The sequence below is a fragment of the Berghia stephanieae genome, chromosome 7 (assembly GCF_034508935.2).
Source record: "Berghia stephanieae isolate SIO BIC M18660-M18661 chromosome 7, UCSD_Bste_1.3, whole genome shotgun sequence".
NCBI classification, from domain to species: Eukaryota; Metazoa; Mollusca; class Gastropoda; order Nudibranchia; family Aeolidiidae; genus Berghia; species Berghia stephanieae.
This window is the reverse complement of record NC_088366.1, coordinates 33,277,624-33,292,794: the sequence shown is the minus strand read 5'-3', so window position 1 is coordinate 33,292,794 and position 15,171 is coordinate 33,277,624. Positions and strand designations below refer to the sequence as shown.

General features: G+C 35.7%; 1 protein-coding gene across 6 annotated transcripts in view; it reads left to right on the top strand.

The window, feature by feature from the left end:
* Positions 1 to 12,563, top strand: part of LOC144977114 (archaemetzincin-2-like) — a 12,593-nt gene extending 30 nt beyond the window's left edge. Inside the window, exons 1-5 of one of the 6 annotated variants that reach the window (XM_078921936.1) lie at positions 1 to 36; positions 2,631 to 2,853; positions 3,483 to 3,617; positions 7,796 to 8,484; positions 9,591 to 12,563. The exon at positions 1 to 36 is cut by the window's left edge and continues 30 nt beyond it. In XM_078921936.1, coding sequence (XP_078778062.1) covers positions 1 to 36; positions 2,631 to 2,853; positions 3,483 to 3,617; positions 7,796 to 8,484; positions 9,591 to 9,887 — 1,380 coding nt within the window. In that variant the 3' untranslated portion in view covers positions 9,888 to 12,563. Of the gene's footprint in view, positions 185 to 1,366; positions 1,718 to 2,630; positions 2,854 to 3,482; positions 3,618 to 7,795; positions 8,485 to 9,590 lie in introns of those variants that run through there. The other 5 variants (XM_078921937.1, XM_078921938.1, XM_078921939.1 and 2 more) reach the window with 5 other exon arrangements.
* The last annotated feature ends 2,608 nt before the right edge of the window (positions 12,564 to 15,171 follow it).

The window sequence follows — 15,171 nt, the reverse complement described above, 5'->3', positions numbered from 1 at the left end:
TTTACTGTCGAGTTTATACTACGTACGGAAGTAAAGGTAGATAAGCCAAACAAAATCTTTGTTTACACAAATTTAGTCGATGACTTTGTTTACACAACAGCGTTGCTCTAGTAGGTATCTAGTTAGTGAAGTTAGGAAGTAAAGGAGATACTTATCCGTATGTATATGCGGTGTCCCCTAAAAAGTAACCACTGTTTTAGCGTCTATTAAATGAATATGAGCTTCTATCTATGAGAGACTTTCTTCATCTCATTTTACTCATCATTCCATTCGCCCTTACTTTTACTTTTAGAGATTATTTTTGGCCCTTACTTTTACTGTTTTGGTCACAATGACCTTCTGAAAGGAGTCGTCAAATTTTTTTCTATTTATTTATGACTTGTTTTTTTGTATTTGCTGCTGTTCCTGTTTTATTTTTATAGGCCTGTATGTAATTATATTACTATCATGCCCCCCCCCCCCCAACCAAAAAAAAAGGCCAGAAGAGAGTTGTAAGTTGTTGGCCGAACAACTCAAAAATGAAGTTAATTTTCTTTTTCCTCTATTTTTGATAATTTTGAAATAATTTTTGTGGTGCATGGCTGATGCAATCTTTGTCTTCTCTCTTTCCTTTTATGATATTCTTATTGCATGGGCAGGAGGCCAAAATCGTGGTCTCTTTAGCATATATAAAGTGAAGAGAATAAAATTTTAAAAAAAATAAAAGTAAAATTATAATCTTTTTAATGGACGGCCAACAACTTTTTTCTGGGGGGTATGAAAGCATTAAAATAATATTAAGGCCTAAAAAAAGACAAACAACCCCTCCCCCCACCAAATAAAAACAAGAACAGTAACAAAAACAAACAAGTACAAGTAATGAGTAAAAATAAAAACGAAAAAAAATAACCCTCGCCTCCTCAACATAAAGAAACAGTTCCCGTCCATAAACAAATAAGTACGCCAGAAAGCCAAATCTTAGTCATAGTCTCCCTCTAGCCAAAACCAATTAAGAATGAAATACACACCATTAGCTAGAAAGTTTCTTTATAATGATTCTCCAGAATTCGCCACATAGGCTAGGTTCTTAACTAACGCTATAGTATATCCATTCCAGTGCATTTCCTCTTTGAACACTAGTTTTCCTACAAAGTTCACTGTTACTGTTAGAGATTTTGACCGTCCATTTGAATTTTATTTCTGGTGATAGTTTTATCCAGTGATGATAATTTTCCACTTAATTCCGGGATTTTGGGATTTTCTCAGAAATTTTTCGTTGATTTTGCCGTGTCAAACAGTTTCCTCTGATAAAAGCTCAGGTCAAGTGATTGATCGGTAAAAAAAATCACCATCATGTCTTGTGTCATATTTTGACACATGTGCTCAGTTGCATGAATTTTGATGACATTACCATTTTTATGGCGTCAGTCTAGACAAACTGACGCCAGATGTCAAAAGTGAGAATCAGTGAGACAAGGAAATTGATGGTCGAAAAGGAATGTGGTGGGCGAGGGGTAAATCAGTGATGATAATCTTCTGCAGAATTCGGGGATTTTCCTGTGTCAAACATTTTCCTCTGATAAATGCTCAGATCAAGTGGTGGATCCCTGAAATAATCACCATCATATCTTGTGTCATATTTTGACACATGTGCTCAGTTGCATGAATTTTGTTAACACTCCCATTTTTATGGCGTCAGTCTAGACAAACTGGTGCCAGATGTCAAAATTGAGACAAGGTAATTGATGGTTGAAAAGGAAGAGGGTAGGGAAGACGGTAAATGAGTCTAGATTTTATTTGTAAGTAGGTCAAGAGTGGTAGTACAGTTATAGGTCAGTTTAAACGGAGAATTATAATAACTTCCCCCTAATTAGAAAAAAAGCCCCATCAATTAAACTACTCTCTCTCTCTCTCTCTCTCTCTCTCTCTCTCTCTCTCTCTCTCTCTCTCTCTCTCTCTCTCTCTCTCTCTCTCTTTCCTTTTCACTCTCCCTCCCTTTCACTCTTTCTTTGCCCCCCCCCCCCCTCTCTCTTTCCTCTTTCTTTTTCACTCTCTCTCTCTTTCACTCTTTCTTTGTCCCCCCTCTCTCTCTCTCTTTCTGTTTCTCTCTTTCTATCTTTCCCTGATCCATATATCTCCCACAACCGTTCTTATATCAATCTTCATATTTACTTTATAAACATCATCTGGTTATAGAGAGATGATATCGATCTGTTACAATTATAAGGGATACTCAACTTAGTTTACTCATTTTATCTTTGTTTTTACAATGTTTAACAATTTTAGTTTATTCAAGACACTTGAGTCTTGTTTGTAAGATCCCTAACCACTGGTTTACACTAACAAAGATACAACAAGTAAACACAATTACGATCACTATCAGGCCTTTTGACCTAAAGTTAATTTTAAATCTCTTGAATAGAAGGTATTTTTTTAAAAATCGTTTTAAGGAAAGGAAAATTCATTAAAAATTTACATAATGTAAATTATATTTCTACTATTAATACTATTAAGAATAGATGTACAACAGAAGTAGTAATATAATATACAAAACCATTATATTTTATGTTATGATTTTGTTTGAGTTTGACTGATGTACGGAATAGAAAGTTAAATGCTTGTTTTGAAATTGCTTATTCTTATATCCATAGAAGATGGGTCAGCAATCTAGTAAGAATGATGAAGAATGTTCCTCAACTGACGAGTTAGCAGGGGAGGATGGGGAAGATTCCAGAGTGAGAGTGACGAAATCAAAATCCAATGATAAACTAAGTGATGAAAAGTTTGATCAAGCTTCGTCCTCTTCAAGAGAATGTACAACATTACCAAAGCCATTCACAAATTCAGAGGATTGGAACACCAGATTTTTATTAGGTACACAGCCCTCACCAACAATTTTATTTCTATTTAAATTTAAAGTTTCCTTTATTTTTTATAGAGAATTAGATTGTAGAGAGACAAATGGATGACTTGAATGACATTTCACATGATATTCGATGGAATATAATTTTTTTCATAAACTAAACCACTTCTTAAAGTTGAAAACTAGTTTTTCATTTGGCTTTCAATGATTGGGCTTATGCAGGCTGTTGATAGTCTGGTGTTAACTCAATTATCTTATTATTAATACAGTAAAAACATATTAAACTGAAAATGCCTGTAACCAAAAAGATTTTTTAAATTAATAAGAGCTTGAGATATTGTCTTTTCTTTGCTTTTGTGTTGTTGTTTTAAAAATTTGAAAATCAACAACCATAACCAAAAATGCAGTTATATTTTATGGAATTCTCTCATGAAACAATCAACTACTGCTGAGCTGTAAGATGCTATCCTGCATGACCAGTATAAACCTTAGTCTACAATAAATGAATCATTGCATCAGCTGATTCGATGCTATATCAATAAAGGTTTTGTTTTTAATATTTTTTTTAAGAATAAAAGGCAAGAAGTTTTTTAATAGTTTTAAGTAATTATCTTCTTTTTTTTTTTTCATTTTATTCTAGGTAATCTGGAAAACCTTCCTGCATCAGCTCGTAAATTATTTTCCATAGGCAAGCTGTACTTGACCACTGATCGTAAAAGTGAGAGAGAAGCAGGATACCAAAGCTTGTTTCAAACATTACCTCTTAATAGTGAAGGTGAGTTATTTTAGCCCATAAAGGTTGACTTTTATTATACTCTAACTTGGCAAATGGTCTTACTATTTTCTGCAATAGTGGGGTAGGCAACAATAGTGCAACATTAAAGAATGAGCAAGCACTGTAGTTGAAGTTATTGATTCAAAAAAAAAAAAAATGAATCAATGAGTAATTGGATTCAAATGACATTCTTCAAATATGGGCTGACACATGCAAATGAGCTTCAACCCAGACAAATTTGAAGTGCTGCAAGTGACAAACAAAAAGAAGCCACTTCACTCCAAGTATATGATGCATGATACCGAACTTTCTTCTGTAAAAACTGCAAAATACCTTGGTCTAAACATCAACACTAACCTATATTGGAATGGCCATATAGACACAATCACAAAGAAAGCAAATTCCATAACTGCTGTTCTGAACACAAACATAAGCAGCTGCTCCAGTTCCATCAAGGTCAAATGTTAGACAACGCTATTAAGACCAGTCATTGAATATGCAAGCACTGTTTGGGACCCTAACACAAAAAGAAATAAAGATAAACTTGAGATGTTACAAAGGAGAGCAGCACGTTTTGCATTAGGCAATTTCAAAACCACTGACAACATGACACAGATGGTTCGAACATTACAGTGGACAAATTTGAAACAACGAAGGAAGCAATCCAAATTGACAATGCTCTATTGCGTATTCCACAACCTTGTAGCAAAACCACCAAACAACCTTCCTCCAGCAACAATGAGATCAAGAACAAGGGGACATGATCTAAGATTCACAGTGCTGCGCTCCCAAATACAAATCTATGAACAGTCATTCTTCCACTCTTCTTTACACATGTGGAACAACCTACCACCTATCATTGTAAATTCAATCATCACAGAACAGTTTAGAGAAATGCTAATTCACTACTATAGCACTTAAATACATCCTGAAATGTAAAACATCAAGACGCCTACATTTGTGACAAAACACCACAATCCGGACAGAAACACCTCAAGTCTGGGGAGAAGATTTTATATTCAGGGAGAGGGGACGGGATTCATACACAGGGAGTAGGAATAATTCTAACAAGTTTGCCCAGAAGTCACTGAGAGGATGGGAACAACAAGGAGAAAGGATCATCATGGCGTCCTTTACAACACGGAGTAAGAAGATCAGCATGAACATTGTACAGATCTATGCCCCAACAAATGATGCAACAGATGAGGACAAAGATACATTTTATAGTCTGCTACAACAAGTCATTGACAAGTTGCCAAGGAAAGACATCAACATATTGATGGGAGATGCTAATGCAAAAGTGGGACAGGATAACGTAGGTTAATAAGGTATCATGGGATGTCACGGCATGGGAGAAATGAACGATAATGGTGAGAGATTTGCAAATTTCTGTGCATACAACAGTTTGGTGATTGGAGGATCAGTGTTCCCCCATAAGAGGATCCGCAAAGCAACTTGGGTCTCACCAGATGGTGTGACAGAAAATCAGATTGATCATTTTTGTATCTCTCGAAGATCCAGGCATTCATTGGAAGATGTGACAGTACGGAGAGGGGCAGATGTTGGATCAGACCACCACCTGCTATTGGCAAAGCTTAAGCTCCGACTCAGAAAACATGGGACCAGATCACATACAATAAGAAAATTCGAGGTGAATGCACTTGATGGGGAAAAGAATGAGGAATTCAAACTACAATTGAGTAATAGATTCCAACCGCTTACTGAGCTCGAGGAGGACAGAGTCACATGGGCAAAGATCAAGGAAGTCTACATAACAACTTGCCACGAGGTATTGGGGGTAAAGAAATCGGAACATAAAGAATGGATAAGTCCAACCACCTTGGACCTTATTGAAAAGAGGAGAACAAGGAAGGAACAAGTGAATGCAAGCTGAACAAGGGCTTCAAGACTGGATGCACAAGAGCAGTATCGAGCCATAGCTAAGGAAGTCAAAAGATCTGTGAAGAAAGACAAGGAAGCATTCATGAACAGACTTGCAGAGAAAGCATAAGCAGCAGCGACAGGAGGACACATGAGGATCCTTTATCAAACTACCAAGACACTTGCTGGAAAATATGGGAAACCAGAGATACCAGTCAAAGACAAAGATGGGAAAACTATTTTTGGAAAAGAGGCTCAATCTGAACGATGGAGGGAACATTTCAACTGCCTTCTGAACAGACCACCACCAGACAACCAGCCAGAAATTTTGCCTGCAAGGAATGAGCTACCAATTAGCTGTGATCCACCATCGATAGCAGAGATTGTGGGTGCCATTAACAAGATGAAAAGGGGGAAAGCTGCTGGACCAGACCAGACTCCACCGGAGGCTCTAAAAGTTGATGCGGAAAGAAATGCTGAGGCCCTGCACCCACTATTTGAGAGAATCTGGAATGACGGGATATTCCCAAAGGATTGGAAGGAAGGACATCTTATCAAGCTTCCAAAGAAAGGGGACCTCAGTAATTGTAATAATTATCGAGGCATCACTCTTCTTTCTATCCCAGGAAAGGTTTTCAACCGTATTATTTTAGAGAGAATTAAGAATGCAACAGATGCTAAACTGCGGGACGAACAGGCAGGTTTTCGGAAAAACCGTTCAACCACCGACCAGATTGCCTCTCTGCGAGTCATAGTGGAACAGTCTATAGAATGGAACTCTCCTCTTATTGTCAACTTTCTGGATTACGAGAAGGCTTTCGACAGTATTGACAGAGCAACATTGTGGAAAATTCTGGCACATCATGGACTCTCTGAAAAGATAGTAAACCTCATTAAGGAAATGTATGAAGGTTCAAGTTGCAGGGTTGTACATGAAGATCAGTTTACTGACAGCTTTGAAATTAAGACTGGTGTCAAGCAGGGATGCTTGCTCTCACCATTCCTGTTCATCCTTGCCATTGATTGGCTAATGAAGGAAACCTCCAAAGGGAGAAAAAATGGGATACAGTGGACCCCCTGGACACAGTTGGATGATCTGAATTTTGCAGATGATCTGGCTCTTTTGTCCCAGACCCAGGACCAGATGCAAGCAAAAACCACAATTATAAACAGCCTCTCGGAATCAATTGGTCTAAGAATTCACCCTGCAAAGTCAAAGGTCTTGAGGATAGGTATGCGTCAAAGGGAGCAGATCAAAGTAAAAGATCAGGAACTCGAAGATATAGACACTTTCTGCTATCTCGGAAGTATAATTGACAAGGATGGAGGCACGGAAGCAGAGATGAAAGCACGAATAGGAAAGGCACATGCTGCATTCACATCTTTGAACAGAGTTTGGAGAACTAAAGATATCTCCCTTCGACTAAAGCTAAGACTTTTCAACTCAAACGTGAAGTCTGTCCTACTGTATGGATGTGAAACTTGGAACGCATCACATGCATGTATAAGGAGGGTACATATTTTCGTAAACAGGTGCATGCGTAAGCTACTCAGAATAAAATGGATGGATAGAATAAAAAAATGAAAAAGTATGGAAAAGAACACAGCAGAAACCAGTGGGAGAGGAAATAGGAAGAAGACGATGGAGGTGGATTGGACGCATGCTTAGAAAGAATGACTCAACTATAACAAAGAAAGTATTGGACTGGAACCCTCAGGGCAGAAGATCAAGGGGAAGGCCACGAGGAACATGGAGAAGAATTATAGACGCTGGTATACAGAGAAGTGGTAAGACCTGGAATGAGATAAAAAAGTTAGCTCAGGATAGAGAAGGATGGAAACTGTTTGTCTGTGGCCTATACCCTGACCCAGGGTGAAAAAGGCAATGATGATGATGATGACCAGAGGTGGTTTGCAAATTAAGAGAAGAAAGAAAATACCATTGGCATTGACTCTAATCATGTAAGAGACTAATACAATTTTACAATTATTTTAACATTTAACTAGGGAATGGCTTTGGATAGGGCCCCGTCATGGTTGAAGTTAAAAAAAGAATTATCTTTATTGAATTCTCACTGTGTTTGTGTTGTAAGTAATTGTGAAAATGCATCTGCTACTTGCATTATGTATCAATCATTTACCACATGACTGTTGCCTTATTTAATTAATTCTTATTCATGTTTTGGTATGGGTGAGTATTTGTAATGAAGGAGAGAGCATTAATCATCATCATCATCATCATCATCATTGTCTTTGTATGAAGATGTATATTCTTACTTTTTTTTTCTCTTTTACAGATGGTCAAGAGAACAATACACCAAATTTTTCCAGTTCGAGATGCAATGATCACTCAACAGAGGAAGAGAATAATGGACAAAACCCAATACTTCATCATGTAAAAAAAATGACCAATCTTTTTGTTCCCATGAAAAATTCAGCTCCATTAAATTGTACACAGACGTATGTGCAATGGAGAGCTGCACATGACTTATTCAACATGTACTCCATGTGCATGCCCATTCGAAATAATATCTACATACAACCCATTGACGATTTCCCTCAGTTCATCACGTCTTTCATTTTCACCACAAATCCTATCAGACTGACTTTCTTTGAAATGCTCCAGGGCTTTGTTCAGATCTTTTTTTCGGGAATGGAAGTCACCATTCAACCACCGATATTTGTTAGTGATGAAGGTTGGAGTGTGAAGTCCAGAATTAATGAAATAACCAATCAAAAACAATATTGTGTAACAGATCTCTACCCCTTCCTTCAAAGCGTTTTACCCAGGGATGGAAGGTGTATTGTTGGTATATCTTGGACTGACTTATACCCAGAAGGCTTCAACTTTGTTCTTGGAGAGGCATCTAATATTCAAAAGGCAGCTGTAATCAGTTTTGGTCGTTTTGAAATCATGAATTACAACGCTGAAAGTCATTGTGATGTCTCACAGGTAGATGGAGAACTAGTCTGGAAATTGTTGAAGGTAATTTTTTTTTATTTCCTTCCTTTTTTTATTGTAGGAAACTGTTACCAAGGCAGTTAATCCATCGATTAAATGTTTATTGTCAGTTGGAATCTGTTGGTGGGAGTAAATAATAATGCTCAAGTATAAATGTGAAAGTGCCTGAAACAGGAACCGCCCACCCCGCCCCCTCATATCCATGTGGGCCACAGTGCAATTGCCTGGAGAACTTATTGGTTCATGACCTGAGCTGTTGAGGACTAGGTGTTTTTTTATCATTCAGTTTTCAATTTGTCTCCGCTTGAGTCTGTCCTCACTTTTTTCTTTTTTTTTTTTTTTTGGGTATTTGTTTGGGGTTTTTTTTGTTTTTTTTTTGTTTTGTGGTTTTTTTTGTTTGTTTGTTTGTTATTGTTTTTTGTTGACCGATTTTGCACTGGATACTTTTACTAATTTGTAAAGTGATTTTCAAAAATATTTTTGGAATACTGATTTAAATTTTATCATAATTATCTTCAAAATGCTATGAGTTTGTTTTTGTTTTTCTTTTTCAAGGCAATAAGGTTATTAAAAGATTTTTCGGAATATTTAAAGTGTGCCTGCAACCGAATCCCATTTTAACTGTGTATAGTGCCTTTTTTTCCCACTCCAGCTTCATGAGGAAAGAGTCTTTAAATTTGCACTGAGATTCAAACCCATGACTTTCCATCCAAACGCAAGTGACTTCTACTATATTTTTAGGTTGCACATTTTCTCTTGCAACACCACTCTTATTTAAGTAAAATTATTACCATATTACATTTATATTAGTTATGTACCCAACCAAATAGATATGATTGACACTTCAAAACAAATCCCATTGATCAGTGAAGTCTCACTATACCCCACTCCCTACTCTATTGTCAACCCTGGCTTGTTTATTAAGGACTGCAGGATTCACAATTCCTTTTGTTAATTTTTTTTCAACTTGTTATACCACCCATAAGTGTGATGATATCACAAAAAAAGTTGATTAATGTCTGCATATACGTCAATATCATAAGGTATTCATACAGTATAAAAGCATCATGTTGATCAATAAATCTTTAAATGGTTGGTTTTTTTCTTCATTCAAAATGTTCTACTTTCAGACAATTTCCCACGAGGTTTGTCATGTGTTTGGATTCTCACATTGCTCCTTCTTCCTATGTGCCATGAATGAAAGCTCGTCCATATCTGATGCATTATCCCAACCTCTTTTCCTGTGCCCTGTATGTCTTCGAAAACTTCAAAGGCTATGTGGCTTTGACATCCTGGATCGGTATCGCCTTCTTTACAAGTTTCTATCAAACCTTGATCAGCAGTTTGGAGACTCACCTCATCTGAAAGAAGCTATTTTGTGGTTGAGTAATTGTATTGAATATCTTACTTCGTCTATCGAAGACTAGATCAGAATTATTTTTTTTTGTGCTTTGGAATTCCTCATAAGGTTTAAAAGATAATTACATTATTAAATTGTAAGAGATTTATTTTAGAATGTCAGAAAGCTGCCCATGTAATTATTGACAATAACCCGTAATTTTTTTATTTGATATGTGTGATAATTGTAGTATGGAGTTATTCTTGATTATCATTAATATGGATATGGGTCATTTCACGGAACTGACATGACATTTGTAAGCCAGTTGAAGCCAGTTTTAAACAATGCACGTCACAGATTTCAACCAAAACATTTTGTTGATAGAAAGCATGTGTCACTTTAGGCAAGTAAAGATACCAATCTAGTTTAAAGTAAGAGTTGTGATGTTAAATCCCACAAATCATACTGATTTGGAGTAATGTACTTGGTAACTGTCACAGAAAATAGGAAGGCAATAGTAACTTTTCTCAATCTGCAACGTTTCTGATTTGGACATTTACATTTTTATTCAAAGTTAACCGAAAAGAAACAAGTCTAGGGGATATATTTAAACAATGAATAAGATTTAGTGCTCTTTAAAAATTTTTTATTGGTTTTGACCCATTACTCTAGGTAACTGACATGACACGTCCGAACACTAAAAGTAACAACACAATAATTCTCAAATTATTAATTGCCATCTATGTCATAAGGAAATGATGTAAAAGAAAAGATTTCAATGGGGATTATTCTTTTGAACTAAAAAGATTTATTTTTCATTTTTCCTTCATATTTCATTTCTCATTGTTGACAACAGCCAAGTAATATCAAAGTCAATGCATTTAAATTTTCCGATCAGATTCATCACAATAACTGACAAAGTCATGAATAGTTTGCCAGCTGTTAACAACTTCTTGTATTGTTCTTAATCCTTATTAAATATGGTTTCTGTATTTAAACGCAATAATTGTGTCATTAATATTGTCAACACAAGCACTCAAAATCACTGGTCCATAGAAAATGTTGGTTTTGTTCACAAGATCAAAATTTTGAAACTCTGGAAACAGAAAATGCATGAAACATAATTTGACTGTTGGTGGGAGAATTTTATCTTATCGAACCCTCTTTCATCTTTGGAAATAACACGTCCACTGTAAAACCTTTCAATATAATCAACAGCAAAGTAGTTTTATAAAGTAATTTCAAGGTCAACTTTAGGAATCACTGCAGATGAGGTGGTTGAAGGCTGTTCGAGGTTGATAAATGACCATTGAACTCTATCATCATCTATCTGAGCATTGCTATTGATGGTTGTTGTTTTTAATGGCCTTCAGTTGTCCAGAATTTGGACTGACATCACCTGACTGAAAATTGCTCACATCCGAGACTTCTAACAGGGTTCCTCTTGATCTAAAATAAAAAGAAGTTGTGTGTGTCTTTGATTGTTTTAGGGGGATTTGCTGATCAAAGAGAATTCACTTTGTTTTTCGTTTTTCACAACATTTACATCATGTTCGGCACGCAAAAAGGATGTTGATATTTGGGCATGCATCCCTTGTCACAGTTGCAAATTCCTGTGCAAAATTGATGACAACCCTTTTCTGGAGAGTTGTCTTTTAAATAGCACGCATGGCAGCTCCTCCAATACCATCAAATGGTCCTTTGTCATATGCAGTAACACTTCTTATTACTTTTTGCTGTCATAATGAATGGGTCGTTGACAATCACCCCTTCAGAGTGATGGTCTGGGGTGGTGTTTGTGGGGAAATGTCAATACTGAGAGGTAGCTTAATACGATATTACGTTACAATCCAGTATGATTCATACAATGGAATAGCATGAAGAACTGAATGTTTCCAACAAGACAGCAGCATTGCAGCAATCAATAGTATTTGTATAGAGGAACAGAATTTCAAGATTCTCCTGATCTTTTGCCAATCAAGAACCTATGAATTGGTTGGCTGCTATGTTCAAGACAGAATGTGTGGACTTTTGAAGATCTCTCTGTGATATTGGTCAAAGAATGGAATAGGATTCCTCAAGTCAAACATTACATCTGTTCCATAAGAGACAGAATACAACTTGTTAAAGAGGCCAGGGGCAGACTTACCCAGTGCCATTTAAGTGTAGGAGTTTTTTTCATGTAAAATGATTAATTCTTACAACTGGTAAATAAATTTTCATATGTGTTCATGTATTCACATAAAGATAAACTACATATTTCCTTGAGAAAAAAAAAAATGCTCATTTTTTAAATGAAAAAAAAAAAAAAATTATATGAATCTTAAAAGTGCCACGTTTTTTTTTTTTAAACAGTTATATTTTGGCAATAATTTAGCAGTTGCATAAGTTTCAAATTGAGTTTTTTTTTTTAATTATCAGCCAAAGCTTGCCTACTTATATCATTTCTCTAGTCTCTCAATGTTAATCTTGCCTGTTGTTTCTCTATAAACATTTTATACAATGTATGTGTCTGAGTCTGAGATTATCAAGGCCTCTAAATGTGATTTAGTGTGACTGTTTCGTTTTAACATTACTACCACTATTACAGTGAGCGCTGCAGCATTATGCGACAATTGATAAGCATTTGGAGAGAGATAGAAAGAGAGATAGAGAGAGAGAGAGATAGAGAGAGAGATAGAGAGAGATAGAGAGAGAGAGAGAGAGAGAGAGAGAGAGAGAGAGAGAAACTTTGGTATTCAATAAACTTTTTATCGAAACAACACAGTTTTTAGTCCAATTGTCTTTTATTGAAAGCCTTGAATAATCGTACGGCACCACTTGCTAACCTCATTGCATGCCATGTTGCCACCTTGTAATTCAATTCCAGAGTAAGGATTTTCACCCAATGCTATAATATGCTAATTCAGCCCATTTGCATAACGCATAACCATGACTAAGTCATGCTCTATGTGCTTCACAGAGTTACAAGTGTGACAATCTAAATACACTCACCTACACACACTTGTTTTCTGGCCTTTCAAAGTGGGCAGAGAGGCACCGACTGTGTTTCATGGAGCTATGTGGTCTTGTGACATGACACTCACTTTAGGAATGAAAGGTCCTGGGTTCGAGCATCTCTCGGCGCATAGTTGAGTTCTTGGAAAACACTCTTTCCTCACATTCTCTCTCCGTACTCAGGTGTAAAATGAGTACCTGGCCATTAGCAGCATTGTCTCTGTTGGAAACCAAATATGAGGAAGTTATCCAAGTTTATGGTTTCCCCACTCAAGAGTGGATGCTCACCTGTACTCGTTCATACCATCGACATTAAGACAGTGGAATAGACTCACACCTCCAATAAAAGAAAAATATTGTGGTCTGTGGAATATTCAAAATTTGAAGTTACAAACTTCAACATGCTTTCTGTCTTTGTCTTGGAATGAGATTACTTGACTCCCACAGTGGACAGGGAGATACTTACTGTGTCTTCTATCCCCCTATATTTGTTTTCCAACTTGCTTTCTGTCTTTGCCTTGGAATGAGATTACGTACTTGGTGTTTCCTGGCCTAGCCGGATACCCTGACTGAGAGGGAAACATTCAAATGTATAGTTAGTTTTGGGAGATGATATATTTTTTCCTTGTAAATCATCTCTCTGTTATGCAGTGTATTATGTTTTGTTTACATATTATTTATGATTTGTAAACATTTGAGTGTATTTCTCTTAGTGGGGACCTGTGCTTGTGTCTGGATGAGACTTTTAGGTGATCTCAAACTAAATTCTTTGATAGTGTGCTCTTGGAATCTACATATGTTTCCTATTTTAACCAATTCCCCTTTCTCTTACCTTTTCTTGGATGCTTTATTGTAATTCTAGAACTTAATACTATCCCATTTTCTTCCTTTTCACTGGTGCTGATATGACATTAATGTGTTGCAAGCGCCGTAAAACCCTTAAAACATAAAAAACATAAACAAACTGATTACTTGGTTTTGTCCTGGCCCTGGCTGGAATACTCTGGCTGTGAGGGAAACAATCAAATATAATAGAGTTTTGGGAGATGATATTTTGTGACTTGTATATCATCTTTCTGTTATGCACTGTATATTATTTTTTTTGTTTTACATATATATTATATATGTAAAACAAAAAAATAATACAGTGCATAACAGAAAGATGATATACAAGTCAAGATCTGTAACCATTTGAGTTGTTTCCTTTTAGTGGGGACCTTTGAGGCTATGTGGTCTTGTGGGATGACACTCACTTTCCGATTGAAAGTCTTGGGTTTGAGCCTTGCTCTGCGCATAGTTAAGTCCTTGGAAAATGCTCTTTACTCACGTTTTCTCACCGTACTCATGTTTAAAATTAGCACCTGGCCGTTAACAGTGTTGACTCTGCCGGAATAAAATGTAATATTGCCTTACAGGCGTCATGCCTCGTTCTACATGTTATGTGTTGCTGTTGGTCAGGGACCCCTTGTAAAGCATTATAAGCATGTTTAGTGGATGCTGCGCCATATGAAAGCTCAAGTTTGTGTTTTTTCTTCTTTTTTTAATAAATGTCAGGATGAGACATTTAGTGTATTCTTGGAATCTATATCCGTTCCTTATGTGAACCAATTCCCCTTTGTCTTACTTTTTCTTGGGTGCTTTAATTGTGATTCTAGAACATTAACTACATTATCCTATTGTCTTCCTCTTTATTGGCGCTGATATGGCCTAGATGTGTGGGTAAGCGCCATAAAACCCATAAAGACAAAAAAAAAAACAAACAAAAAAACAACTCACACATACACAAGCAGACACACTTTCAATTATTACTGGAAAGAGGAAAACATCGATATCAAATAATGATTCCATCACACTCAATACGCTTCAAAAAGCTTCGTTTACTCACCCAGCTGTCCAAAGAAGCCCTATATCTTATTGCCATTTCATTTAATTATTTTATTTAATGTTGTTTTTTTTTTTTTGGGGGGGGGGTTTGTTTGTTTTTTTTTGTACTCATAATTTTAAAATATTCGATCATCATCATCATCATCATCATCATCATCATCATCATCATCATCATCATCATCATCGTCATCATAATAATATAATAATAATAATAATTGTTTTTATTATTATTGTTGTTATTATTATTATTATTAATTTATTATTATTATTATATTATATTATTATTATATATTATTATTATTATTATTATTATTATTATTATTATATTTTTAATTATTATTATTATTATTATTATTATTATTATATTATTATTATTATTATATTATTATTATTGATTTATCACTATTATTATTATTATTTTTATCATTACTATTATTATTTATTTATTTATTCATCCATTAATTTATTTATATTTATCAATATGTGTGTGT